Below are 25,669 nucleotides of genomic sequence, written 5' to 3' on the forward strand. Positions count from 1 at the left end.
AACAGTCCGTGGGAGGGGTTGGGGACGACTTTTTGAAAGACACACCTCTTTGGTCCAGAGAGAAAAAAAACTTGTATGAGGGCAGATCTAGCATATTCACAACTCTCAATGTAAAAGTATGTCTAACTGTGTAATCTATCCACAAATAATGTTATTTGTCTTATCGAAGCCTTTTGGCATCTGATGCCAGTGCGAAAGGTGAAGGTGTCAGCCTCAAATCTTGGTTCCTTTGCTCTTCCTTAATGGCTGTGTGTGCTGGTAGTGTAGTACTGATAACAATTTTGTGTCTCTGGTGTCTAGAGAGAAAGCACCACATATAAAAAGCATTTCCGCACCACACTGTGGCCATTATCAAACAATTAGGCGATAGACAGGAATAGCAGACTGGGTTTATTTTATGTAGTATGCATCTTTATTTGTAAGATTGAATGCTGGCACACACTAATTTAAATTTGAAGGACATCATACAACTTTTCCAGGCAGACAGTGAGCATGCAGGATGGTGCTTTTTGTCTGTTGATGAAATGTGCATACAGCCCCTGATAAGAGCGAGCCCACATGGAAAAAAGTCGACAGGCATTTGAACAAAGCAAATATAAAATGCAAAGACTCAATTTCATTGTGGTCCAGAAACGCATAGAGTGGAACACAGTAATGCAAATCGGGAGAAGAACTGCAATCATGGGGGAGAGATATGGTCTGGACACGGCCTGGCTGTGCACAAGCCCGACACTGTCCCAGTCATTTGATAGTCAAAGTAGCTCCCCAACTTTCCTCTCTCTTTGTTCATTTACAGTTTTCAGGGAAATCAGGGGAGGAAAACAGTTGGGAAGAATTGAGGCCTATTTTTATTTGCAACACTAGGCCTTTTTCTACCATTTAAGAACCTGCAGCAGTTACATTAAAATGATATCCTCTTAGTGGGCATATAATGGGCATCTGTTAGGTCGGATGCAAATCAATACATAGGTCATGGTAACTCAGTGAAACATGTAAGTTAAGTGAATTGAGCAGTGTGTAGCCTGCCTCCTGCTCAGTGCATGCTGGCTAGGCTCCAACTGAACAGGATAAGTGAAAATATCTGGAAAGATGGTTGGTGATGCTAAATTACTGTCATCTACTTAAGTTTATCCCTTTTTTTACTTGCTTTTATGCATTTGTCTGTCTGCCGTGTTTCCTTTTAGGGACAATAATATGAAAGCTGAATGGGAATGGGCTAAACTGCTCAGCACAGCAGTCTGTGTAAATGAGAGTGATATTATGAGAGAAAGAGTGAGATGAGGTCTCTGTGGCAGTGTGGACAGCTGGGCAGGGATGTGGCTGCTGCCACTGTGTGAGCGGGCTGCTCTGCTCTGATAAGCGGTTATCAAGATGAAAGGAGGAGGCCAGGAATTACGGGCCCGCCGCTCACTGCCATACATCAGCACAGACATACACACAGACCTACAGGACATTGCAGCATGTTCGTGGTTGTGCCATGTAACTCATAAACCTGCATACACAGATGCATAGACAGACAGACAGACAGACAGACACACACACACACACACACACACACAGAACATGCCTGCTCTGTTGACGTTATCTCTACAGAAGCAGTTTGAGCTGACACTGGAACATCTTGTTGGACAGTTGGGAGGTTGTGTGAGCCTGTTGTAGCTGGGTGACGGATGGTGTTGTGTGTCACCAGTGGACTTTGGGGACAGCTTTCTAATTCCCAAGAAACAGGCTTCTGTGTAGGCGGTGGTCTTATCTCTGCAACACAGGGCTGCAGCGACATACCCAGGAGAACTCTCCCTCACACACACACACACACACACACACACACACACACACACACACACACACACAAGCAAACTCAATCTGCCCTCTCCATCGTTCTTTAGTTTTACCCCCCTTTCAGTTACTTACATTTTTAGTCAACAAAGAATAACTAGTATCCCTGTGGTTTTCTTTCACGTGATGTTTTTTGTATCAGGCAGTGTGATATGAGTTTGTGTCTCCTGCAATGACTAATAAAGTTAGGTGGTTGAGTGGCCAAAGATTGGCACTCTAGTGCCTCTTACTGAGATATCATAGCATTTTATATTGCTGATTTTGTGTAATCTCAGTATTCTGCTGCACCTCTGACAGGCTCCACAGGACACAGATATGCAAACATGTGTAAGCATTACCTCAATGTATGTAACTGTAATTGCTTTTCTCTCTTTTTCACTTTCATAATTATTTGTTTTAAGTTGTTCCACTTTAGTGCAGGTTCCTGTTTTTATTTCTCGTTGAACTTAAGTGTTTTGTTGATTGTTTTTAACATTTTCTTTTCACCCATCTAGAATCACTATTTGTACATGTTACAGTATGTTATGTATAATGTATGTATGTATGTATGTATGTTACGTATAGTCCATTTCTGTGATATGTCCATGTCTGAATAGTAATCTTAATATACTTCATAGCATTATTCTACCCTCTTACCATCAAGTTGTCCCCTTTTATTTCCCCTTAAGTAGCTTTAATGTTGTTCAAATCATCTAATTCCACTTTTTCTGACAGTATCATCTCTGTATTAGCTTGTTTCAGCTCTTTGTTGAAGCTTTATGATGGTTACACTGAGTGACAAATTCAAACATAAGACTACATGTCTTTTATGTCAGCATTATTACATCAAATGTTGTAGATGGAGCGCCTGGGTGGCTCACCTGGTGGGGCGCGCATCCATGTGCAGAGGTTTACTCCTTGACGCCGCGGGTTCGACTCCAGCCTGTGGCCCTTTGCTGCATGTCATTCCCCCTCTCTCTCTCCCCTTTCATGTCTTCAGCTGTCCTATAAATGAAGGCCTGAAATGCCCAAAAAAATTATCTTAAAAAAATAAAAATGTTGTAGATGACACGTTGGACAGCCAGTTAACTGTGCCAGCAATCATGAAGGCGGCAGGTCGGTACGATTGTTCAAACAGTTGTATCATTTCATACACATTTCATACACATTTCTCCAAAATCCATCCTGTCATATTTGGCACTTTTAAAATACAGTTCTGTGGATTTTAACAATGTTTGACTGCACAGGATGAGTTTGCAATGACTGAGTATTGCTATCGTTGCTAAACTTATAGAATTTCCCAATATATCTAAACGTTTTAATGTGATATTTGTGTAAAGTTTTACTAAAGGTTTATAGGAAAATGTATTGTATTCTATGAAGGCAGGTACATTTAAAATGTTTAGGCTACTTATTACTCAGATTGAGAGGAAAAGCTGAAAAATCACAATGCGTGTAAATGAGTGTTTGAACCTGAACGTTCTCCCTGCTTTTCTGTGTATTTACTTTATATATTGAGCATGTTTGTTGAAAGAGATTGTAAGCAAAACCTCATGGTGGAAAGCATTCAACTAAATAAAGATAATAATAATAATAATAATAATAATAATAATAATAATAATAATAATAATAATAATAATAATAATAATAATAATATTAATGGCTTCACATTTAGCTGAAAAACAGACAAACACACAAAAAGAATACAGACTACCTCCACGGCTCCAACAGAAAGGAAATCCTGCAAGAAAGATGATTCACCTGAGGCCTATACAGCCCCCTAGTGGTACATAAAGAAATGATCATTTACTGTAGATTTCATGGTAATTGATCGTTTTTAAATTAAAATGACTGTTTTATAGTGAAGTTAAACAAATAGAACAGAGGCCGCCGATTCTTCAGACTTTTTTCCTTTAATTAAAATAAATAAATGCACACTAGTAATCTTCTACATAATTGCCTCTCTGAAAATGTGGAGCAACAGTCTCAGGTTGACGTAATAAATAAAGGTAATATTTGTGTTTTTATTTCTGCAGAACAATCACCTACTTCTGTCTGTATTCTGTCGTGACTATCTATGTGTTTTTGCATTATTGGAGTGTTATCTTTTGTATATAATTGTTTCCAGCCTATGCTTTTATTCTGAAATCAGCTGTGCCTTTGGGTTGTGGTTGTGACTTAGACAGGCCAGAGGTCAGCTATGTGCCAACCAGACAAGCTGTATGGTACCTTCAAAGGCTGTTTAAAATACTGTAGTTTCAATTAAAAAACATGACACTAAGCAAAAGTGGCACCTGTGGAGCTCAGGTAGCACTGGACACTTTAATTTCTTGAATAAAGAATTACCCACTAAAATGCTACGTTTGCTTCATTGAGGAGATTTCTGAAATGTTGGTGGTTTAGAAACATACATCGGCTGAAAATGACATATGGTGGGTTTTTAATTTAATTCGAAGGCTTTGAAACAACCTTGGGACTTTCATGTTCATACATTTTACGTAAAATATAATTGAACAGCTAATTGTAAATAATTTAATAATAATTTTTAAGACTTTCCTTTTGGGATAGTAAATAGTGGGACTCAGTATTTGTAACATTATGGCGACGGCCCTGATTAAAAACACTTTGGCCTACTGCTACCGGTCTTATAATACATACATGACTGATACTAAGACACACCTCAAATTACAGAAAGGCAACATTCCGAAGAGCTCTTGAAGGCAGCAGCAGCAGCAGCTGAACTCCGGAGGAAACACACCTCAACAGACATGAACGACAGAAAAAGTCCGGTTACACTGAAAATAATCCTCATAGGAAGCTCCGGGTAAAGTCGACTAGCTGATTCTTTTCATATATCGAATTCCACCTTTTGTAAAAAGATTTACTGCTCCGCCGACAGTTGTTTCACTTTCATTTACTCCTTACTTTACTGTTAAAACTGAGGTGTTTAATTCTCATATTGGATATTTCCAAAAGGTAGGCTAGTATTCAGCGGTGCAGTGAGAAAAAAAAGGTAATTTGTTAAATGTCTCTATAAGGAAAGAGAGATTTCAGTGTGTTGTGTCTTATTAGGCCTACTTTATGTGTGTGTTTACGCAGGGTGGGAAAATCCTCCTTCATGAACAGATATGTGAATCACCGCTTCACCAACATGTACCGGGCCACGATAGGGACTGACTTCCTCTCCAGAACAGTCACCATAGACGAAGACACAGTCACCCTGCAGGTAGCTCCTCTGTCCACCTGTCCGGCTAAAGTGAATCACAACCACACATCCATGCAGGTGCACTAATAGCATACATGCTAATAGTATAAGGGAATATAAATCTTCCCTTAGATCTGGGACACAGCGGGCACAGAGAGGTTCCAGTCTCTGGGTACACCTCTGTACAGAGGAGCTCACTGCTGCATGCTGGTGTTTGATGTCACGTCCAGAGCTAGTTTCTCTGCCCTGGTGGAGTGGAGGAAGGAGTTTCTGATCCAGGGCGAGCCTCAGGACCCATCCGACTTCCCTTTCATTGTACTGGGCAACAAGACTGACCTGAGCAACCGGGAGGTCAGTTAGGGTGTCACCCTGTAATAAAGTATCAAAGAGATGTGAAGTAGTAACCACTAAGATTTAACTGGTGTAATTTGAAAGTTGATATGAGTAACAGTATTTTTACACTAAATTGTATTTACACTCTTTCACGTCAGGAATTTCCAATCAAACAGGCATTTGTCTGACGGATTAATCGATTAATTGAGAAAATAGTTGGCAGATTAATTAATAATTTAAATAATTGCTGCAGTCCAAGTCACAGCAATATACTGTTAATATTAATAACTAATATATACAGTCTATGGTCACAGCCAATATGGTATCCATTTTTAAATGAATACACATTTAACGGATCCTGCTACACTGTAGGGTTGCTTTAGTATGACAGTTAATACAATACAACAATATTTGGCTTTTAGAATGTATTTAAAAAGTACATGGTGGAAGTATTAACTTTCCAGTGCTGGGGGGGGGGGTCCACTGCTTTTCACCAAACATTTGTAAAGCACACATATTGTTTACATCTTTATTATAGAACCAAATTTGTGACTTTTTATGTGCCCTGTGCGGTCATGTCAGCACTGTTTAATGGTTGTACTATGAATCAATTGTCTTTCCTTGCAGGTGTCTGGCAGGAAGGCCTTGCAGTGGTGTGAGGAAATAGGAGCAGAATACTTTGAAGGAAGCGCAAAAGATGATCTAGATGTGGAAAAGCCATTCTTGAGAGCGGCTCAGAGCGGCTTGCAACAGGTGATTCAGTCACTTTTTTTTAAAAAAATCTTTGTAGTATAAAGAAGAAAGAAGCAACATCTCTTTATGTTTAACATGTTTATTTTTTGATGATAAAAGTTACATTACTCCCTACAGTACAAAAAACACACATTGGAAAATACAGGACATTTCCAGATAACCTGCAAACAGCCGAGAGAAACTCGCAACACCTGTGAGTGCTGAGAGCAGCACTCGTCCCAGTGTGGGAGGAAAAGTTCAGAGAGACCTCGGCACTGCTGATGATGACCTATCTAACGAGGGTGCAAAATAGTGACCCAGCAAAGGTACTGTGGAAGGAAAGGACACAATTGTATACCACATGGAGAGAGGAACAAACTCATTAAATGTTTTTTTTTTTTCTTTTTTTGAGAACCTTCAGCTTATGGTCTAACTTAAGGCATCACTACTAAAATACACTGCTTTTGCATGCATGTCTAGTTTTGTTCAACAGACACACTGACACACACACAAATTATGAATGCATATGAAGAGAAACTTCATTTCTAGAAAGAAATTGGGAGAAACCACAAAACGGAAACCAAGGTGCCAGCTGGAGAAAAGGCAGCAAGCGAAAACCTTGGCTCTGATCTTCCTGGCTGTTAACATCACAACTGAATCCACCCTTACAAAGTAGATATACACTCATGTCCAGTCAGAAACCTCCCTGTACAAAATCTTGTATTGTAATAAACCTAGCAGTGACTCGGACTCCTACAGTGAATCAGCTTGACAGAAGCAAATTGGAACCATAAGGGACACTATATATATTTATATATATATATATATATATTTGTTTCTTTTTTAAGTAAAGACACAAAAGGCAATCAAGAGATGACCGACATGTAAAAACTGTTTGTTACAGGTAATTATATAAAAAGGCCAAGATGTTTTTTGTTTTGGATTTATTCTTACTCTATGAACGAAGTAATTTACAAGCGAGTACACTCCGGCTATGTAAGCTTTTGTCCCAAGGCATCCCCATTCGAAAGACATACGAGTTTACACATCACAGTTAGCTTGCACACCATCTGTAGTCTGAAATACAGAGCCATGGAAGGAAAAAATTAAAATTTATTAAATGGATTCACATACATCAATAGGATAGGGAAAATATGTCTACTTATATAATTTGCCATTCTAAAAATTAAAGAAGAGGTAAGACAAAACATTCATGAGCATAAAAAGCGCAGGACATCTGATTGGGGATATTAGGGGAAACGTATGAAAAGATCTGATGTTATTTTCCTCATAGCCCATGAAATTCATGTTTGGCAAGCAAAGCAACACAAGCATAGGGTAGTAAACAAAGTAAAACTCTCCTCTCTCTGGGTCCACTTAAAAGTTCCCTTCATTCTCAATAACCTGTGGGGTCTACTTGGAACAAATACAAGTCTTTCTCTCATTACCATCTGTTAACAACGAGAACATACAACCAACTGAATGAAGATTTTTAAAAAATATAGTGGCAACTTCAACATAGCCACCAATCTTCCCACAAACACAAACTATGGGGATGAACAACGGTTAAAAAAAGTGATGTTTTTAAAAATGCACACAACATACACATACACACAGGAGAAAAAAAGCTTAAAAAATACAAAAATAAACTACACAAAAGATCTTCTGCATCATTGCTTGCTAATTTTTTGGGAAGATTTTGCAAGATTTTTTTGTGTGTGCTGCAAGTCTCAGTCCTAGCAAAGTCTGTCATTCATTCTCTACAAATCTCTTCGTCATTCTTTTTTGTCCACTTTGAAGTGTCGGCCACCAGTCCTCATCTTGGGGTAAAAAGCGCACAGTAATGACATTACCAGGAGACTTGAGTCCTGTATGATGAATACAGACTCAGTTCTCAAAGCAAATTTGTTTATGAGCCAAAAAAAAAAGAAAAAGAAAAAATTATGTCCTCTGTCGTTGAGGACAAGTGCTTTATTTGTATCCATACCGATTTTTCCTCTCATCTAAACTAATGTCTCCCCAGCCTTTTTCAACACTGTACATCATTTTGTGTAGTCTCTCTCTACATCCCCCCAGGATTCACAAAACAAAGAAAAAAAAAAGGTAACCTTGCGCTCAGGCTCCCAGTTTGTGAAAGATGTAAATGCTTCTCTATACTGCTCAACTACTGAAACAAGCCAAAAATAGATGTTAAACGATGGAAAGGGATGTGACTGAAAAAGATAATGTGCTTCTAAGTTTGTGTTGCTCTAAAAATAGTACAACCAACAGAACGAGGAGGAAGGAGGGCTTTTATCTACAGAAAAATCTCTCAGATTGACTTTCATCTCGGCTTCATACGGTTGTTCTGCCTCCATTGCTGTCTTGCTCTGAGACTTGAGAATGGAGGATGAGATTAGGATGAGGATGAGGAGGAGGGTTGAAGGTCAGTCTTCCTGATAAAAGGACAGCAAGTGGAAAAAGGACAAAAGACTGGGAGGGGTCTCTGGGCGACCTCACTGGTCCGTCCTTGCTTTCTTTGGACCAGTAGCCTTACTGCAAGAGCACACATGAAACAGGAATAAGTATTGCATGTTTTGTTCATCAGTGCCATATTAATGTCCAGCCTGTGTGCACAGTATAAAACACGAATACTGTACTTACGTATCAGGAGAGGTGCCTGGTCTTTTGGGGGCTGGTTTTGCAGAGGCGGCATCTTTGCCAGATTCTACAAAGCAGATAAATTGTTAAAATATATCATTTTATCCAATTATGAATTGCACACTAATATTTGAGTTTTAGTTTGTGAATCTGTGTGCTCACCTTGCAGCCATCGAACTTGGGTGGCGGGACCGTAGCCCTTCTCATTGCGGGCGGCGATGCGGAAGATGATGGCTGGCTTGGTGGTGTAGTCGATGTGGGCGTTGGAGAGGCTGGACGACTGCACCAAGCAAGAGGGGTTGGGTCCACAGTACACGCGCATGAAGGCTAGCTGTGCTGGGGTGGAGGCCTTGGCTTCAGCTGTCTGGTTGCTCTGGATGGCCAAGTACACAGAGTACTCGATGATCTTCCCCGACGTCACCGAGGGTGGCTCCCAGGTCAGGTGGGCACCATCTGGGCTCTGCAGAGAGACGATAAACGATTACTACTCAGTACCTGAAAGCATGGCGCATGAGATCAGCTGGTGTTATTGTCATGTTTAACAAACCTGTATGTCAAATCCACAACAAAACAAGGAAAATGGGTCTACTGGTGTGTTTACCTTGCTGATTTTGATGGCGCAAGGTGCCCCTGGGAAGCCTGGCAGGCAAGTCTTGAAAGCAGATATCTCAGAGAAAGATCCACGACCACAAGCGTTGATTCCAGCAACACGGAACTTGTAAGCTGTTCCAGGCTGCAGCTCCATTTTCTTCATCTGGCCGTAGTCTGGCATGACGCCAGAGTCATCCTACCAAACACAGAGAGACAGAGATGAGAGATGCATTGAGCACACAAACACTAACTTACATTCATCTAAGCATGAAAGGAGCCTCCTGAGACACTTACATCTCCGTGAGAATCATCTCCTGGCATATAGAAGTGGGTGACAACCATATTTGTCACTTTAACAATTCCAACATCAAACCACTGATTCTCTTTTTTTACAACAGGCTTCACTGGGGTTGGCTGAGGGGCTTGCTTCTGTAAGAAAACAAAATTATACATTGTTACATTTCTCCTCTCTTTGACCTAGCTGAACAAGCCAGATGTTGTACAATAACTCACCTCTCCCTCGATCCCATTGGCGACCTCTGCTAGAGCAGCGGCTGCTTGCAGCTTGGCTGGACTTGCCACCGAAACAGAGGGTGCAAATGTGCTTGATGGAGCGAGGGCTGTGGTGTAAAAAAGGAACAATACAAAAAGGTCAATCTACTGTACAAAAAGACATTCAAAGTAACTATAAAAAAAGCAAAAAGTCTCACTCTCAGCAGTAGTACGTGGCAGCAGTGATGCCACAGCACTGGTGACAGCGGCAGCCATCTCATTGTGTCCGTTGCTCTCGACAGAGGGGTCGTTGAGGCTGTCCGCAGGGGCGAGGCCTTCAGTAGGCAAACTTGTGTCCATGGCAGCCTGCTGTGCAGCAGCCTGAGCCTCCTGCAGCTGCTGCTGCTGTTGGACCAGTGCTGCAAGCTCCTGCTGGGTCAACATGATGGGGATGTTGGTGGGTTGCTGGCTCTCTCCAGTGGAATTGCCCTCATCTGTAAACATAGAAAATATTTAAGAATTCATCCAACATGACAACATCATGAGAAACTCTAAAATAACTGGAGGTTACAGTAGTTGCAGAGCTCGAGCCAGCTGCTACAGAGGACCATCATGTTGTTAATTGTGAGTAATATAAATGTATCTTTCCATGCCTTTTCCCCACTTCCGACTACAGACAGACCCTGAGCTCACTGTTCAAAATAAAAGCAAAACCAAGTGTGCAGAGAAATCTGACTGTACAGGACTATGGTTGAACTCACGCATTACGGCTTGCTGGGCTGCCTGGAGGACAGCCTGGATAGCGAGGGCCTGGGCTTCTTCAGTGGCTGCTGCCTGAGCAGCGGCTTCTGCCGCTGCAGTCACAGCAAGCTCCTCATCCGACAGCCCTGTCACCATGAGTGTGGCGCCCTGACCCTCAGACATCAGCTCTGAGGGAAGATTCAAGGCTGTAGATGTGGCTGCTTCTCCCTGAGAGAACACATTATAGGTCATATACACTTAATACATCTTTTATTTATTTTAAAAAATTTCTTCTGCGTCGAGGCATACACCTCTATATATGTGCGCCTGCCCTACCAACTGAGCTAACCCGGCCACCACTTAATACATCTTTGATTAAATGGACTTTGAGGCAACGCTGACTTTGTGAGACATTAAACTGAATGTACCTCCACTTGTGTCTGCATAGCGGTGGCTCCCTCCACTGCAGGTGCAGCTTCTGCTGATGCCGTCTCATCTGTTTGCATAGGTTCCTCTGTGGAGCTGGGACTCACACCCTCTGTGATTGATGAGATCGACTAGAGAGGGACAAAGACAAAACATTGGTCACAATGGTAAATTATGTTTCTCTCACATAATGCCATCAGACTCAGACATGCAGCCTTAAGACAGACATCTGCTGAGATTACCAGGACTCAGCAGTGGTGGTTAGATCTTTTGTTAATTCTGTTGGTAAATTAGTGCATTTCTTACAGGTACAGATGGTCCAGGGGCTGGTGTAGACTGAGTGACAGTAGTGATGGCCCTGCCCTGGGGGGTGGTAACTATGCCCGTTGCTGCAGTAGAGGCCACTTCTGTGCTGCTGGTACCTTCTGCTCCCTCCTCTGTCTGCTGGGCTGCTGATACAAAAACATACTTTAAGTTTGACTTCATACCAATAAATTCATTTCCCATTCAATTTAATTACAGTAAATGTGGGTATACCTGTGCCTTCGCCTGTCTCCATGCTGCAGGTGGCAGTGGTGGCTGTGTTGGTGGTCCCAGTTTCGTGTGTTTCACAGGGTGGGTTGGAGCAAACCGTCTGGACCTGGCCTGTTGCTGTGCTGGTCTGGTCAGCTCCCATGCTGGAGGAGGCTGTGGACTGGGTGTTGGTGGTCCCAGTTTCGTGCGTTTCACAGGGTGGGTTGGAGCACACCCTCTGGACCTGGCCTGTTGCTGTGCTGGTCTGGTCGCTTCCCATGCTGGAGGAGGCTGTGGACTGGGTGTTGGTGGTCCCCGTCTCGTGTGTTTCACAGGGTGGGTTGGAGCAAACCGTCTGGACCTGGCCAGAAGCTGTGCTGGTCTGGTCGCTTCCCATGCTGGAGGAGGCTGTGGACTGGGTGTTGGTGGTCCCCGTCTCGTGTGTTTCACAGGGTGGGTTGGAGCAAACCGTCTGGACCTGGCCAGAAGCTGTGCTGGTCTGGTCGCTTCCCATGCTGGAGGAGGCTGTGGACTGGGTGTTGGTGGTCCCCGTCTTGTGTGTTTCACAGGGTGGGTTGGAGCACACTCTCTGCACAGTGCTCGTCTGGCCTGCATTCATGTTAGATGACGACTTAGTGGCTGTGTTGGTGGTCCCTGTCCCATGGGTCTCATAGGGTGGGTTGGAGCAAACTGTCTTGACCTGGTCTGTCGCTGTGCTGGCCTGGTCGCTTCCCATGTTAGCCGATGCTGTGGTAGCTGTGTTAGTTGTCCCAGTTTCATGGGTCTCGCATGGTGGGTTGGAGCACATGCGCGGTGCAGACATGTTTGATGATGCAGTTGTGGCTGTGTTGGTTGTCCCCGTTTCATGCGTTTCACATGGCGGGTTGGAGCACACCTGTCCTCCAATTGCAGCAGAGGAGGTGGTGGCTGTGTTGGTGGTTCCTGTCTCGTGGGTCTCGCAGGGTGGGTTAGAACAGACCTGTCCTGCTCCAATGGTGGCAGAGGAGGTGGTGGCCGTGTTGGTGGTTCCTGTCTCGTGGGTCTCGCAGGGCGGGTTAGAACAGACCAGGGTGACGGTCCCAGAGCCCTCTCCAGCTGATCCAGCCTCAGTAGAGCTGGGCTGCTCAGAGGTTGGCGAAGCCAGGATGGACACTGGTAAATCCTGCACTGGTTGAGCTTCTACACCACTGGGAGTTGTGATCAGAGTAACCTGGGTGGGCTGGTTCTGGGCAGAAGACAGTAAAATCAATTTAAATAAGCACACTACAAGACTTGAAAAAAATGGCGCATCACACACTACTGGATATTATTAAGATTATCGTGCCAGAGGAAGCAATGCACCACCTTACATGATCTCTCTCACATGATCTCATGGGGAAGCAAGATGTAAACAAAATGGAGACTGATTTGGAGGACAACTTTCTTTCCAGCAGTAAAATACTTCTTTAATGTCCTGATGACTTAAATGCTAAATACAACCTGAGGGGCATCAATCTACAAGCTCTTACCTGCACTGTCATGGTAGAGGAGGGCAACGTGGAGGCAGAAGTCAGGCTGGTTTGAGCAGTTGACACAGTTATGGCAGATGGGCTAATGACCTGGCTGGACAGGGTAGCGATGGTTCCCAGTGTGGTGATGGGGGTGACCAGAGAGGCATTGGAACTGTCCACCGTGCCTCCTGCCAGGCTTGAGGAGACTGTACCAGTGACAGTCCCAAGAGTGGTAACACCTGGAAGCCATTAACAACATAAATGTGATACAATAATAAATCATTGAAAACAAATCACAAGAACATTAACACAGGTTATTCTTACCAGTAGTCCCCTTGACAACCAGAGTGGTAACAGTGGGCTTAACAGCAGACACTGTCACTGGTGTAACAAGTCGAACACCGCCAACTGTGCTCATAGGCACAGTGCGCAAAATAGTGCCAGGTTGCCCAGGAGCACCCTTCAAAACCACCTAAAAACACGCAATTCACGATTAGTCTCCTCAGGTGCAACATACATGGGCAGCACAACAAAGATGATATCTATAAAAACTACTACACAAACAGTCAGTTTACCTGTGTCAATCCCTGTTGGCCGGCTGCAGTGCCAAGTTTGGGCACCGCAGTGATGATTTTACCAGGAGTTCCAGTGGTCATCACCTTTGTGGTAAGGATTGTGATAGGCGTTTTCATGCCTGCACTGCTTGTCACACCTGCAAGGACAAAAGCATGTATGCCTGAAGTAAATTTTCATCTGATGATGTCAACTCAAGACAAACTGCCCAAATACTAGACCTTGGTTAAATAACACCTGCAAATTAATTTGTTTTTATTCATGCCAGTTGCCAAAAAATGTCAGGCTATTGCAGGAAACAATACATTATCACTACTTCTGTTGTGGCATGCCATCACTGCTCATCTGGAAACAAACATCTCATTTGATTGATTGTTAATCTGGTTCAGATTGTTTAAACTCTGAAAATTGTATGATTACTTATTTTGTTGTACTGTTCTCAGTCACAGATGTGCAGGCTGTTGTAGAGCTGGGCAATATATCCATATTATATAGATTTCGTCTTAGACTTTGGATATCGTAATATGGCATAAGTGTTGTCTTTTCCTGGTTTTAAAGGCTGCATTACAGTAAAGTGATGTCATTTTCTGAACTTACCAGACTGTTGTAACTGTTCTTTTATTTGCCTTTACCCACTTAGACATTATATCCACATTACAGATGATTATTTATGAAAAATCTCATTGTGTAAATATTTTGTGAAAGCATCAATAGTCAACACTACAATATCATTGCGGTATCGAGGTATTTGGTCAAAAATAGTGATATTTGATTTTCTCCATATCGCTCAGCCCTAGGCTGTTGTGATATGTAGTTGTGACATGTGATGTGAGCAACCACGAGTTTAGACATGTGGCAAAAGATGTTATTCTTAATTATGATAACAAAAACAAAACAATTCATAAGATTGCCAACCTATTAAAGGGATACTTCACCGATTTAGCATTGAGCTTTGTATCAGCAGAAACACGGTAGTATTTTTGAATGACCGTGCTTCCCTCCCTCATGTCCCCCTGAGACGAGAGATCTCTGTATTGTGGGCCTGGAAAAAAGCTTCCGATGACGCACAAATCGTTGTGTACCTCCGGGATACATTGGTACAGATCGGAGAATATGCAGGAAACTTTATTACAGATGGAATCTGCGGCAGAGTGGGATAAAAAAAATCTACCGGGAAATTTCGTAGACCACCGGCCCTCGGGGGGCGGGGGAGAGATGAATGTTCGGAAATAAGAGGTTGCTGTGGCCCGCCGTACAGGTTAGTTTGACCAGCGGGCAGCAGCGGTGGCCGCAGCGGGCAGCAGCGGTGGCCGGAGCGAACAGCTGCTGTGGCCGTAGCGGGAGATCATGGGGGGGGGGGGGGACGACACATCATCAGGGGTGAAACGCGAACGGGGGCTGGAGTATAACCTAGCTAGGTGGAAAGCTAACGCTAGCCGGCCACCTGTTCCATCAATCCTGCTTGCAAGTGTCCGCTCATTAGACAACAAACTGGACTACATCCAACTTCAACGAAACTCCCAACGCGAGTTCAGAGACTGCTGTGTTTTTTTTGTCGTGGAAACATGGCTGAACAGTGTACCGGACTATCCAGCCTGCTTCTCTGTCGCCAGATAAGAGTGGAGGTGGGCTGTGTTAACACGGACTGGTGCAGAAATGAGCTGCTTGTATCCAACTAAATGCTTACTGCTGGTGGAGTTTGTGACTATTAAATGCCGACCATTCTACATTCCACGCAAATTTACGACTGTGTTTATAATCAGTGTTTAGAGTCCACCAAGCGCTAATGCTAGTATGTGTTAGCTGAACTTTACGGAGCATGTGTGTGCACTAGCTAAATGTAGCCTGTTTCGTATGTATCGTATTTTATATATTTTAAATGTGTAACCACTAGAGCCACGGTGAAACGTTGTTTCGTGTATATGGTTGAGATGACGATAAAACACATTTGAGTTGAATGCTGCCTCACTGTCTGTCTGTAAACGGTAGGCGTGGCTTGGGAGTGGAGTCTAAAGCAGCGAAGCAAGTGCATTCTGGGATTTGGTGTCTTTCATCCATATGATCCTATATATCTCGGCCTAGAAGGCACCAATTTCTATAATTTTTCCACATTTCTACTACATAAGTGACCCAATTTAAAGATATATTCGTCTTTCCAACAGTGAAATATCCCTTTAAGTCTACAAGGGAAATTTCATATCCATAAAGCTAAATTTTCTAAATCTTGGTCAGCTATTTTTTTAGTCTATCCAAATTATTAATAATAAGAAAAGTGTTTATACAGCTGTTGTAGTGCAAGACTTTTTCAAGGCAATGTGATTATATAGCCTACATTCCATTTCACCTTTTCTTTGTATTGTATTTTCTGTAATTTTGTATTGTTTTCATTTTTTACCTTCTTTTTTCTCTTTGTGTATTGAAGTGCCTTTCTTCTTGAGTTTTTTTTTTTAAAATCATTAAGTAAGGTTATATTACTATCTGTTCATTGGATGGAAATTAATATCTTTTTTATATATTTTGTAAATATGATGCCAAATTGTTCAAACACTAACATTTGTAAAAGTATGCAAATAAAGTATTAAAAATAAAAAGACCTGTGGCTCCAGGCTGGGTCATGATGGCTGACATGGGGATGGTCTTAATGATGGTGGTGCCCTGCTTAGTGGTGGAGGGAGAGACACCACTGATGTTCAGTATAGTGGGCTTGTTTCCTGTGCCTCCTGCCTGGGAAGTGGTGATGATGGTTGTGGGCTTGCCATCTGCGGAGGTCACTAGTTTCAGGATGGTGCCGGCTGGGAGGGGACCTTTTGTCTGTGGAGAGGCACATGTTATACACACCATTTGGAGAAATATACCTGGTGCCTGTCTCAGGAGTTTTAAGCTACCTCCTGTTTTTTTTCCTGCACTCATGCAGATAGCTGACCTGTATGATCTGTGTGAGAGGGTTAGTGGAAGCCTGGCCTGTGATAGCTGATGTCTGCACTGGCTTGGTTTGTACCACAGACATCATCTTGCCAAGGTTGGAGATCTGCCGACATAGGAGAGAGACTCAAGTTCATGAGTCACCAGAAAACATCGGACAGCACAGGGAGTTCAGTGGGAAGGTGGACCACTGGTGGCTTTACAAATCATTTAAGCCCTAACTGAGTGCCAGTCAAGCTCTAACATCATGCTCCCCGTTTTCTTACTAGAATTCTCCAACAGTCACTGTAGGCCAACCTTTACTCCCTCCCCCTCTGGTTCAAACTCAGTGCATGTTGACAAGACATAAAAAACAAACACACTAAGTGTGAAAAAGCAATTTACAGAACCCATAATTTACAGCATTTATGTGAAACCACCAAAGGGTGCTCTTAGAGCAGTGTTCCAGTTATCATATTGTGCTACAGAAGAGTCCTGCTTTCTTACCAGAGTGCCACTGCTGCCCATGGTGAGAGGACTCTTGACCAGGGTAATGGTCTTGGTGACTCCTCCTACCACAGTGGTTACCACTTGGGCCTGCTGAGCCACTGTGACTGCACCAGACTTGTGCACAGTGATGATGGGTCTGGTGTTGGTGGGAGAGGATGCAGTTGCTGTGCCCACCTGGGCTGCAGCTGTTTTCAGCATCCGGGTGGCCGGGTTACTGACCTAGAAGCACAACATTATTTTCAGAACTGACCTGTGACAGACTGAATGCACACAATGTTAGTAATCAGAATGTTTAGTGAGATCTGTACCATGACTGGAGAAGCCATTTTCATTGTGGTTGTGCCAGGCGAAACGGCTACTGTTTTGAGAATGGTGGCACCTGCAGGAACATTGAGGACAGTGCCTGCAGAGGGCGGGATCTTCTGTGTTGCTGCAGCTGCTGCAGCTAAAGCTGCCATGCCACTCATCTGAGGGCTGCTCCCAATTGGCTGAAGTAAAAGAAAAAAACATTTTGGACACATTTAGTCATCTGACAATGATATATACATCACGCAAAATCCTCAACATGATAGAAAATTGCTCATACCGATCCTTGGGTGGTCTGGGCAGGCACTACCATTCGGACACCTGGCGGAAGGGATGTCACAGTGACAGGGGATTTCCCAGGCTGGCTGGGGCGGACTGTGACAACAGATGTGCCTGTGGCAGACTGTTGAGCTGCAACCTTCAAGACCGCTGTAACAAAAAGGGAACCGATGAGACTTTATGGGCAGCATTTTTGCAGTTGTTGAGCTTCCTGGTGTAGTGACAACAACGGACATGGAAGAGTTGGAAAAGAGGAATCATTGGTCATTAGTGTAATACCTGTCTGGGGTAAGCTCTGAGCAGAGAGTGCTGCAACAGCCGGTGAGGGGCTCTTTGGAGAGTTCACAGGCTGCACGGGGGTGGCACTCATGGCTGGTGAGGCTGGAGTTGCAGGGATGTCATATTTTTGCAGCTGTAGTAAGTAGGTGTCAGCAGTTGAGACAGCGCCCCAGCTCACCTCAAGAGAGTTTGTGTTGGCACGGACTAACTGCACCCTGGCAGGGGCGTGTGGACGCTCTGGTGTGTGTGTGTGTGTGAGGGGGGGAAGGGGGGGGGGGGGGGAAGAGAGAATAAATGTAACAACAATTGACACTAAATTGTCACTCTAAATTATAAAACCATGTTACAACACACCTACCTGTTTCGAGGTACCAGAGGTCTTTACAACAGACTTGGTTGTTCCAAGCTTTACGATAACCATCACGGCCACTCCAAACATAGAGTCTGGAATTGATGGCTACAGCACAGTGGCCAGCACGGGCCCTAGGGATGTTATCTTCAAGAGTATCCATCAATACTGTCTCCCAACACATGGAGTCTACAGACACACATATGGTACAAAAATAAATATCAGTGAAGCCAATTTTACTTAAAACTTTTTTTTTTAAAAGATTTTTTCAACATTTTCAGCCTTTATTTTGACAGGACAGCTGAAGACATGAAAGGCAGTCCCTCCAGGATTTCGCGATCGCGCCAATTCAACCAATCACCGTGACTTTGGTGCGACTCGCAATTTTGACCAATAACCGGAGTTTCCTGCGACTTCAACCAATCCCAGCAGTCCCACATGCCAGACTCTGAGAGCCACTGACCAAGCGGGAGTGAGAGAGCTTGTTTCTGATATGAAGACGAGACTCGAACATCTCACATTTACCAACAAAACGTACAGCGAAAGACCGCGCAAAACATTTCAGACTGTCCTGCCAACCTGTATACATTTTAACATCAATGTACGCTAAAGTCGCTGCTGTTTCAATCCTGTCGGCTCTCTGCAGGTGCTGCTGCTCATGCAGTTCCCCCCGCGACTGACACACGCACACACAATCACACACGGTGGATGCAGGAAAAACCAGAGATGAAATGACACGATGACCTAAATTAAGGACAGCTACGCTCGTTATTGTAAGTGCAATGATAAATTAAAGTCCAGTAAGTACTTTATCAAACCGTATGAATGTGTCCCAGGCCAGGATAGGAAATTAACGAACAATGTAAAGATCAACAAGCCACCGACACATATGTTCAAATTTGATTAATTAATTCATTCATCCATCCATCCATCTTTGTCCGCTTATCCGGTATCGGGTTGCGGGGGGAGCAGCTCCAGCAGGGGACCCCAAACTTCCCTTTCCCGAGCCAAGAAAGAAATGACATGCAGCAAAAGGCCACAGGTCGGAGTCGAACCCGGGCTCGCTATGTTGAGGAGTAAACCTCTATATATGGGCGCACGCTCTACCAACTGAGCTATCCGGGTGCCCTACTCAAAACTTTTCAAAGTGAAATCTAGTATAATAAATAGAGTTAGACAAACCTAGATTTAGGCAGGCAAGAGTGTTTGTGCACTTCCACTCCTTCTCGTGTGTGGCCACTTTGACATCATCCATTACCAATGGAACCCATCCTCCAAAAACATACATCCTGCACATTGAGGAGAGGAAAGAAAATCAGTGAGATGCTGCTATCAAGCGCAGCCAGTTCTTCTGGGAATTCAAACATGATTAAATATAACGTTAGATATGGTATTGCTTGTGCAGTAGTTGTCTCACTTGTTTGTGATGGTAGTGGCAGAGTGCAGACTTCTGGGGAGCGGTGCTGTTCCGCTTACTGATGGTTTGTTCCATGTCAGGGTATCTGTAGACAATGACCAGCAGTAGGATGTTATACAAGAGCCCCTATGTATTCTGACATGCAACCATATTAATTAAAGAAACATAGGTAAGGCAAATTCTCACAGATCATTGTCAAACACTTTGTATTCTCTCTCCTCCCTTTGGTCTGATTGGGTGTAAATAACAGCACTGTCTCTGAGTGGCCCCAGCTAGGGCATTCATAATTTGTGTACTCACATTTTTAGAAACCTACCAATATCAAGTGTCCACAGATCTCCAAGGCGGCAACCACTCATCCCTCCATAGATTATGAGGCGAGATTTCCTGCTCGTCTTTTCTGTGTATACCACAGCAGTGTGACTCTCACGGGGAGGAGGCAGAACTCCATATGTGATTGGAATATCCCATCCAACCACACTGGAACCCGCACGAAGCTCAAGTGTGTACAGATCATTTAGGTATCTGAAAATGAAAAACAGACAGAAGTCACACTCTTGTTGCTTGTTGAATTAGAAATCACGTGCTTTAAAAAGGGCCCCGCTGGTAAAACCTCTGTACCTGGGAATGTTGTTTTTTGGGTCCTCGCTATCATTGGCTAGTCCACCAAACAGATAGCATTTGTTGCCAACCAGGGAAAAACTGTGGCCAAGACGAGGACAAGGAGGGGGGCCATTCTTCGGGTTTTTTGCTTTCAACTTTTTCCATTCCCATCTGCTGGCCTGTAAAATAAAATGCAAACATACAATGTTACAACTTATTATCAATTTATTAGGTCATAGCACAAGCTGTAAAAAAAACACAAGTTGACCTCATTCCCTATTCTGACAAGGATTGATAGGATTTTGTGTCAAAACCATGACTATAACAGAAACAGAGCATACTTATAACTTAAACTTCCATCACTGTGCACAGAGTGTAACCTTCGCAATTAGGAAAATAAAGACATGTTTTTGGCATAGTTCACTTGTCAGAAGCAAAATAACTTGTGATGATTGAAGTTATTTGCTTCTTTAGACTGCTCCTTCCGCTTCAAAATGTGACTTCACCATAGTTTTTAAAAGCAACTGCTGAGTAGTATTTAGCCAGTTACTGGAACTTGGTGAACCCTCTGAATTTTGTAAATCAATTCTGAATCATTCAAGAAAGAATCACCATGCATCTAAGAATCTATTTTTTTCTCACACTTAACATTATTCAAGGAAGACATTGTGAAATGGGGTTGGACTGAAACCTTTGTATTGCATTAGCCATTTACTAGTTATTTAATTCTAAAGTGTGCAGTTAGAATTAACAGACTCAATGGCACCACAACAACTAAGCAAAACACCATCCAGTCTTTATTTGATAAATCAGGATTCATGTTTGCATTTAACTGCATTCAATGGCTTAACATCACTGTCTATAGCTGAACTGCATGGAGCATTCACAGCAACATGCACAGCAGTGAAAGCTACAAAGATGGAGTCATTTGTTTTATTTGCCTGTTTCTGCGATTAACTTAAACAGCTACACCATCACATTGAAACTTTAACTTATGCCATGTATTTTCAAACTCCTTTTCTACATCATCAATCTCTGATGCAGACAGTCGAGCTCAAATATAGTCATGCAACAGTGCAGAGATAATGTCCGCGTTTACAATATGAGCAGGACAGCTCACATGTAAAATGTTTGTTTGTATTGTAAACATATTCAACCCTGTTTTATGCTTTCATTAGCTACAATAACACTTATGAAATATATCTAAATTAACTGATTGAATCACACACTTAATTCAGAAACATTGCATTACCTTAATGTGCAAATTAAAAACACAAAAATGGGAGTTATTTTCCATAGACAAATTACCTGTAGTTCATAGAGATCGTTGCTGTACTTTCCATACTCCACCATGCCACCGAATACCAGCAATCTTGTGCCATCACAGACAAAACCATATGCAGCACAACCAGGGGGAATATCACCACGGACCGCTGGGATAAACCACTGGTTTGTTGCTAGAAATAAAGCACAATTGACAGTGACGTTCAGTTGAGGCTTACGCATATCAAATCATTCATATTATTAAGGAAGCTTATGTTATGACCTAAACATGACTGTAAATTCCTGACTAGTATATCCTCTAAACAACTCTCTTATTAACATTAGAACATAAACCAAAATCTGCATTTACGTTTTGGATACATAACGCAAATATGTTGAATTTGTCTGTTCTTATTGGTTAATGTGCAGGAAATTGGAGCAGAGGATATACTTAAACCAACCAGCATCATCCATTTTATTTTAGCCCGCCTTTTTCAACGTGCATTAACACCCTTTCTCCAGCAGATGGGGCCGCATTTAATCAGACAAGGACCTGATTGGCCTGCTGAGGCCTGGACCCATGGCTGTACCTACTTAGTTCTGTACATCACGAACCGATCTTTAGAAATAAAATAGAATCGTTTTAGGTACACAATGTGAAAACGCGTTGTATATTTTTCACATGTGCAGATTTGTTAAGTAAAACATTATGCTTGGTGCAAAAAATATCAGTAAAGTTATACATGCAGAGTTAATCTTACCAGTGTTGTATACATGTAATTCGTCCACAATCCCTTCGTTTCCACCTCCAAAGACAACCATAAGCTCCTTTATAGCTACAGCTCTGTGTCCATGCCTGGGCCGGGGAACGGGACCGGACCATCCCAGGACCCGTTTCCACCGCGGCTGCAGAACCGACGCCATGGTCCCAGACACCGCGGAGCCAGGGGCAGACATGATTTCTGGCAGAGAGAATAATAAAGGAACATTTGTCTAAACTGCTGGAGTAATCGTGATATTTCCCCGTTAAGGACAAAGAAACTCATCAGGATCGACCGTGAACTGTAGCTAACTTTTGTAAACAGTTTAAGCGGTTGTAGCAGCTGAAAGAGAATAGTTAGCTTTGATTAATGAACACATTCAATTAAAAAACAAACAAATGCCGAGTATACGGGTTTCGAGCAGCTGCTGGTTTGTAACCCTTAATATAGATTTGACGTTGCAGTTGTGCAACAAAGAAATGCATAGAGTTTTTCATACACCTAAGTTTTGCCATAGTTGTTTCTAACCATTGAATTCAATCCATGGAAGCAGCCATCTTGTAACCAAACAAACCCCGCTAACGCTATTGCCAGGCTGAAAAATGGCGGAAGCGAATGAAAAAGAAAAATAGATGATAGCTAGTCAACCTTACCAGCAAAGAAATACACTAAATTAGAAACAAATTCAATGAGCTAGTAGCGGGTCAACAAAGCATAAGAATACATAGTTTCAACACAAACGTAATCCACAGTTAAAACTGTTAGCAGGAGTCGGCTATTTTCATGCTTCTCTGGGAGTCGCCATATTGTAGCTAACAAGCTTAGCATTCTCAGCAATCCCTTTAGCGTATTTATTAACAATACAACGGTATTTGAAGCTTACTTTAACAGTTGCAACAGTGTGAGAACCACGTGCCTTAACTCCCATCGAACAACGTATTGAAATTTACTAAAAATGAAAGCCCAGTCGTAGTATCCAAATTGATTCTAACGTTAGCTATACTCAGTTAGCACTAGCGTCTAGCTAGCTAGCTAGCTGCTCAACCTAATTTGCCAAAGCTAACAGCCGTTAGCTACACGGCTGGCATCTGTCAATGCGTCGCCACATTTTACAGTTAAATGCAAGGTTATTGCATTTTATTTTGACATGCATATTTTACCTGATACAAATGAGGCTGCAACAGCACTCTTAAAACGCAGCTAAACTGAGTTAAACTGCATAAACGGAGTGTTATGATGTTTCATGCCGTCTCTGGAAGCAGCCATCTTTTCAACAATCGGCCTAGTTCTACAGCTCCCACAAGAAAAATGGCCGGGCGGTATGCCACAACAAAACACAACAAACCGAAAAAGGCGCAAATATTTCAGAATTTAACTTACTTATTTCGATGCAGTAATTGCAAAAACACTGGTATGTGGTCGTATCTTGCGGCAATAATCCAAATTCATTCGATTTTTGAAGAAGTATTTCCTCTCATGCCTGCCTGGAAGCTGCCATCTTCTTGACAACCAGAGGCGGAGGAAAATGGAAGAGGGTTGGCGTCACCCAAAGTAAACATGGCGACAGAGAACCGCTCGCTAACGTTTTCCGAGAGTAATGCATGAACGTTTTGGTATTTGCCACTGTAAATAAGCGAATGGTGATCTGTATATCGAGGTGCTTTAAATAGCACTTGAAACCTATTTAAAGTAAAGACATCACGAGTTTTAGCTAAATACAACAAGTTGCACTAGGCTTATTGTCCCTTACTAAAGATGGCGACATCTGTGCTGAACCCACTTTTCTTTTAATATTGTAGGGGACGCTGATTTTATTCCGATTTAAACCTACTTAGATATGCCTATACGTGCACAATAATAGTGTAAAAGCACTAATTTATGGATTTAGCGCTCACACTACAGTTGCCACGCCCACACCCACCATCAGTACGTGCGCCCTCCACTGAAACAAGTACTGCATTACCGACATCAATTAACAAATCGTCCCTCTTTATTTTACTGTAACATGTCCAGACGCATTTCATTTCTCTGCTGGACTCACGCTGAAAAGACAAGAAAATGCTCTAAAATGTGTAAGTTTTGGAAGATTATTCAACTTCTTATTCAAATTTTGGTTTGTGGAAATATAGCTATGTGTTTTTGCCAGCAAACTAAATGGCAGTAAAATATTCCCCAATTAGGCTATACTTTAAAACTCCATATGAGAAATTAGGAACATTATTGTGCAATACGGGAATGTGGGTTTAGATTTAACACATTTGCAGGATCAGCATCCATACATAAGGCCTAACTGGAAGACTATTAAGCTCCGTCTCTTATTTACAGAACTTTAGGCAAAACTTGAACTAAAATGTAAACCACATAGCCTACTGTTATTCCAGTCATCAAGATATTACATTATTATTATTATTATTGTTGTTATTATTAATATTGGGTTACGTGGTGAGGTTTTTGTTTGTTTGTTTGTTTAGATAGATAGATAGATAGATAGATAGATAGATAGATAGATAGATAGATAGATAGATAGATAGATAGATAGATAGATAGATAGATAGATAGATCATGTCGCCCTCTGGTGGTCAACAGCTGTCACGACAATAACGAATGTGAAACCATGAGGAGTTTATTTTAGTGTATTTGTTATATCTATAGTAAAGATTAAAGAACCTTCTGTAATTGCATTTAATTTTTCTTTAAATGCATACCATTGGTTTTAGAGCCCTACATATATTTTAGAGTTTTCATTGATGGTGGATGCCCATTTGATCATCCACTAACTTTATGAAATATTGTTATAGCCTGTGTATTTACTACACCATAGTTTTTAATTTTTTAAATTTTTTTTTAAATTTATTTCTGAGGCATATATAATGGCTCAAAAGTTCCCATGTGCCAGACACTGAAGACCTGTCAGCTTCGGAGTAGCTGAATACAACCTGACCTCTGACCTTTGTCTAAAGGAGAGCAAAGAATGTTGCCATTAATATAAAAAACTATACTTTTATTGCTTCTATGTGAATAGGAAAAAAAACATCTAATCATTGTAAATGAAATGAATATGCTTGCAGTGTACATCACAGTCTGTCTCATTCGAATGTTTCATTATTTTTTTGAAGGACAATGTTTTCCTTTTTTTGCAAAACATTATTAGATAGCCAAGCATACTTGTGTTGTAATTGTTTTGGATGTGGTCTGCAGCTTAAAGTCAATACATTATGTACGAATAAAACACAGGGAAAAAAGGGGGTTGTGTTTCTAATGATTTACATATTTTATTTATGATCAGATTCAGTCCTTGTACTGGAATAGAAAAAAACTTGCATTTTCATATACAAGTCATAGAGTACATATAAGATATTAAGAACTTAAAGGCCCTGCACACCCACACAGGATTGCTCAGGTTGAATATGGGCTGAGCTGTGCTGGGAATTACGTGAGATCACTACTCCC

General features: G+C 42.2%; 2 protein-coding genes across 3 annotated transcripts; one reads left to right on the forward strand and one right to left on the reverse strand.

Moving 5' to 3' along the window:
- Nucleotides 1-4,448: 4,448 nt before the first annotated feature.
- Nucleotides 4,449-7,705, forward strand: si:dkey-13a21.4 (uncharacterized protein LOC494576 homolog). Its single transcript, XM_031279406.2, has 5 exons — nucleotides 4,449-4,639; nucleotides 4,915-5,041; nucleotides 5,153-5,371; nucleotides 5,981-6,106; nucleotides 6,224-7,705. Exons 1-5 carry the CDS (start codon nucleotides 4,584-4,586, stop codon nucleotides 6,308-6,310), a joined length of 615 nt encoding a protein of 204 aa, XP_031135266.1. The 5' UTR covers nucleotides 4,449-4,583; the 3' UTR covers nucleotides 6,311-7,705.
- hcfc1a (host cell factor C1a) lies at nucleotides 7,181-23,766 on the reverse strand. 2 transcript variants are annotated; one of them, XM_031279392.2, is made up of 28 exons: nucleotides 23,600-23,766; nucleotides 22,220-22,420; nucleotides 21,504-21,652; nucleotides 20,214-20,374; nucleotides 19,909-20,117; nucleotides 19,593-19,677; nucleotides 19,358-19,464; nucleotides 18,185-18,364; nucleotides 17,827-18,063; nucleotides 17,549-17,697; nucleotides 17,271-17,450; nucleotides 16,960-17,181; nucleotides 16,475-16,579; nucleotides 16,146-16,362; nucleotides 13,554-13,690; nucleotides 13,303-13,450; nucleotides 12,997-13,217; nucleotides 11,513-12,713; nucleotides 11,282-11,424; nucleotides 10,978-11,106; nucleotides 10,570-10,777; nucleotides 10,027-10,302; nucleotides 9,830-9,936; nucleotides 9,611-9,745; nucleotides 9,327-9,512; nucleotides 8,888-9,185; nucleotides 8,729-8,792; nucleotides 7,181-8,620 (listed from the first exon to the last, which is right to left on the reverse strand). In XM_031279392.2, exons 2-28 carry the CDS (start codon nucleotides 22,413-22,415, stop codon nucleotides 8,581-8,583), a joined length of 5,490 nt encoding a protein of 1,829 aa, XP_031135252.1. In that variant the 5' UTR covers nucleotides 22,416-22,420; nucleotides 23,600-23,766; the 3' UTR covers nucleotides 7,181-8,580. The 2 variants fall into 2 exon arrangements, with proteins under 2 accessions (XP_031135252.1, XP_031135245.1); XM_031279385.2 differs by having other exon boundaries at nucleotides 11,282-11,427.
- Between the last annotated feature and the right edge of the window lie 1,903 nt (nucleotides 23,767-25,669).

The sequence above is a fragment of the Sander lucioperca genome, chromosome 6, assembly GCF_008315115.2.
Source record: "Sander lucioperca isolate FBNREF2018 chromosome 6, SLUC_FBN_1.2, whole genome shotgun sequence".
Taxonomy (NCBI): domain Eukaryota; kingdom Metazoa; phylum Chordata; class Actinopteri; order Perciformes; family Percidae; genus Sander; species Sander lucioperca.

Excerpts from the sequence above, each read along its gene's own strand:
- si:dkey-13a21.4 (XM_031279406.2), top strand. The coding sequence starts at position 4,584 with ATGAACGACAGAAAAAGTCCGGTTACACTGAAAATAATCCTCATAGGA. Across the intron at positions 5,372-5,980 it reads CTGACCTGAGCAACCGGGAG|GTGTCTGGCAGGAAGGCCTT; the intron begins GTCAGTTAGGGT and ends CTTTCCTTGCAG. Across the intron at positions 6,107-6,223 it reads CTCAGAGCGGCTTGCAACAG|TACAAAAAACACACATTGGA; the intron begins GTGATTCAGTCA and ends TACTCCCTACAG.
- hcfc1a (XM_031279385.2), bottom strand. The coding sequence starts at position 22,415 with ATGTCTGCCCCTGGCTCCGCGGTGTCTGGGACCATGGCGTCGGTTCTG. Across the intron at positions 19,678-19,908 it reads TCTGTGGACACTTGATATTG|ATACCCTGACATGGAACAAA; the intron begins GTAGGTTTCTAA and ends CATTGTCTACAG. Across the intron at positions 13,451-13,553 it reads GCCAACAGGGATTGACACAG|GTGGTTTTGAAGGGTGCTCC; the intron begins GTAAACTGACTG and ends GCGTGTTTTTAG.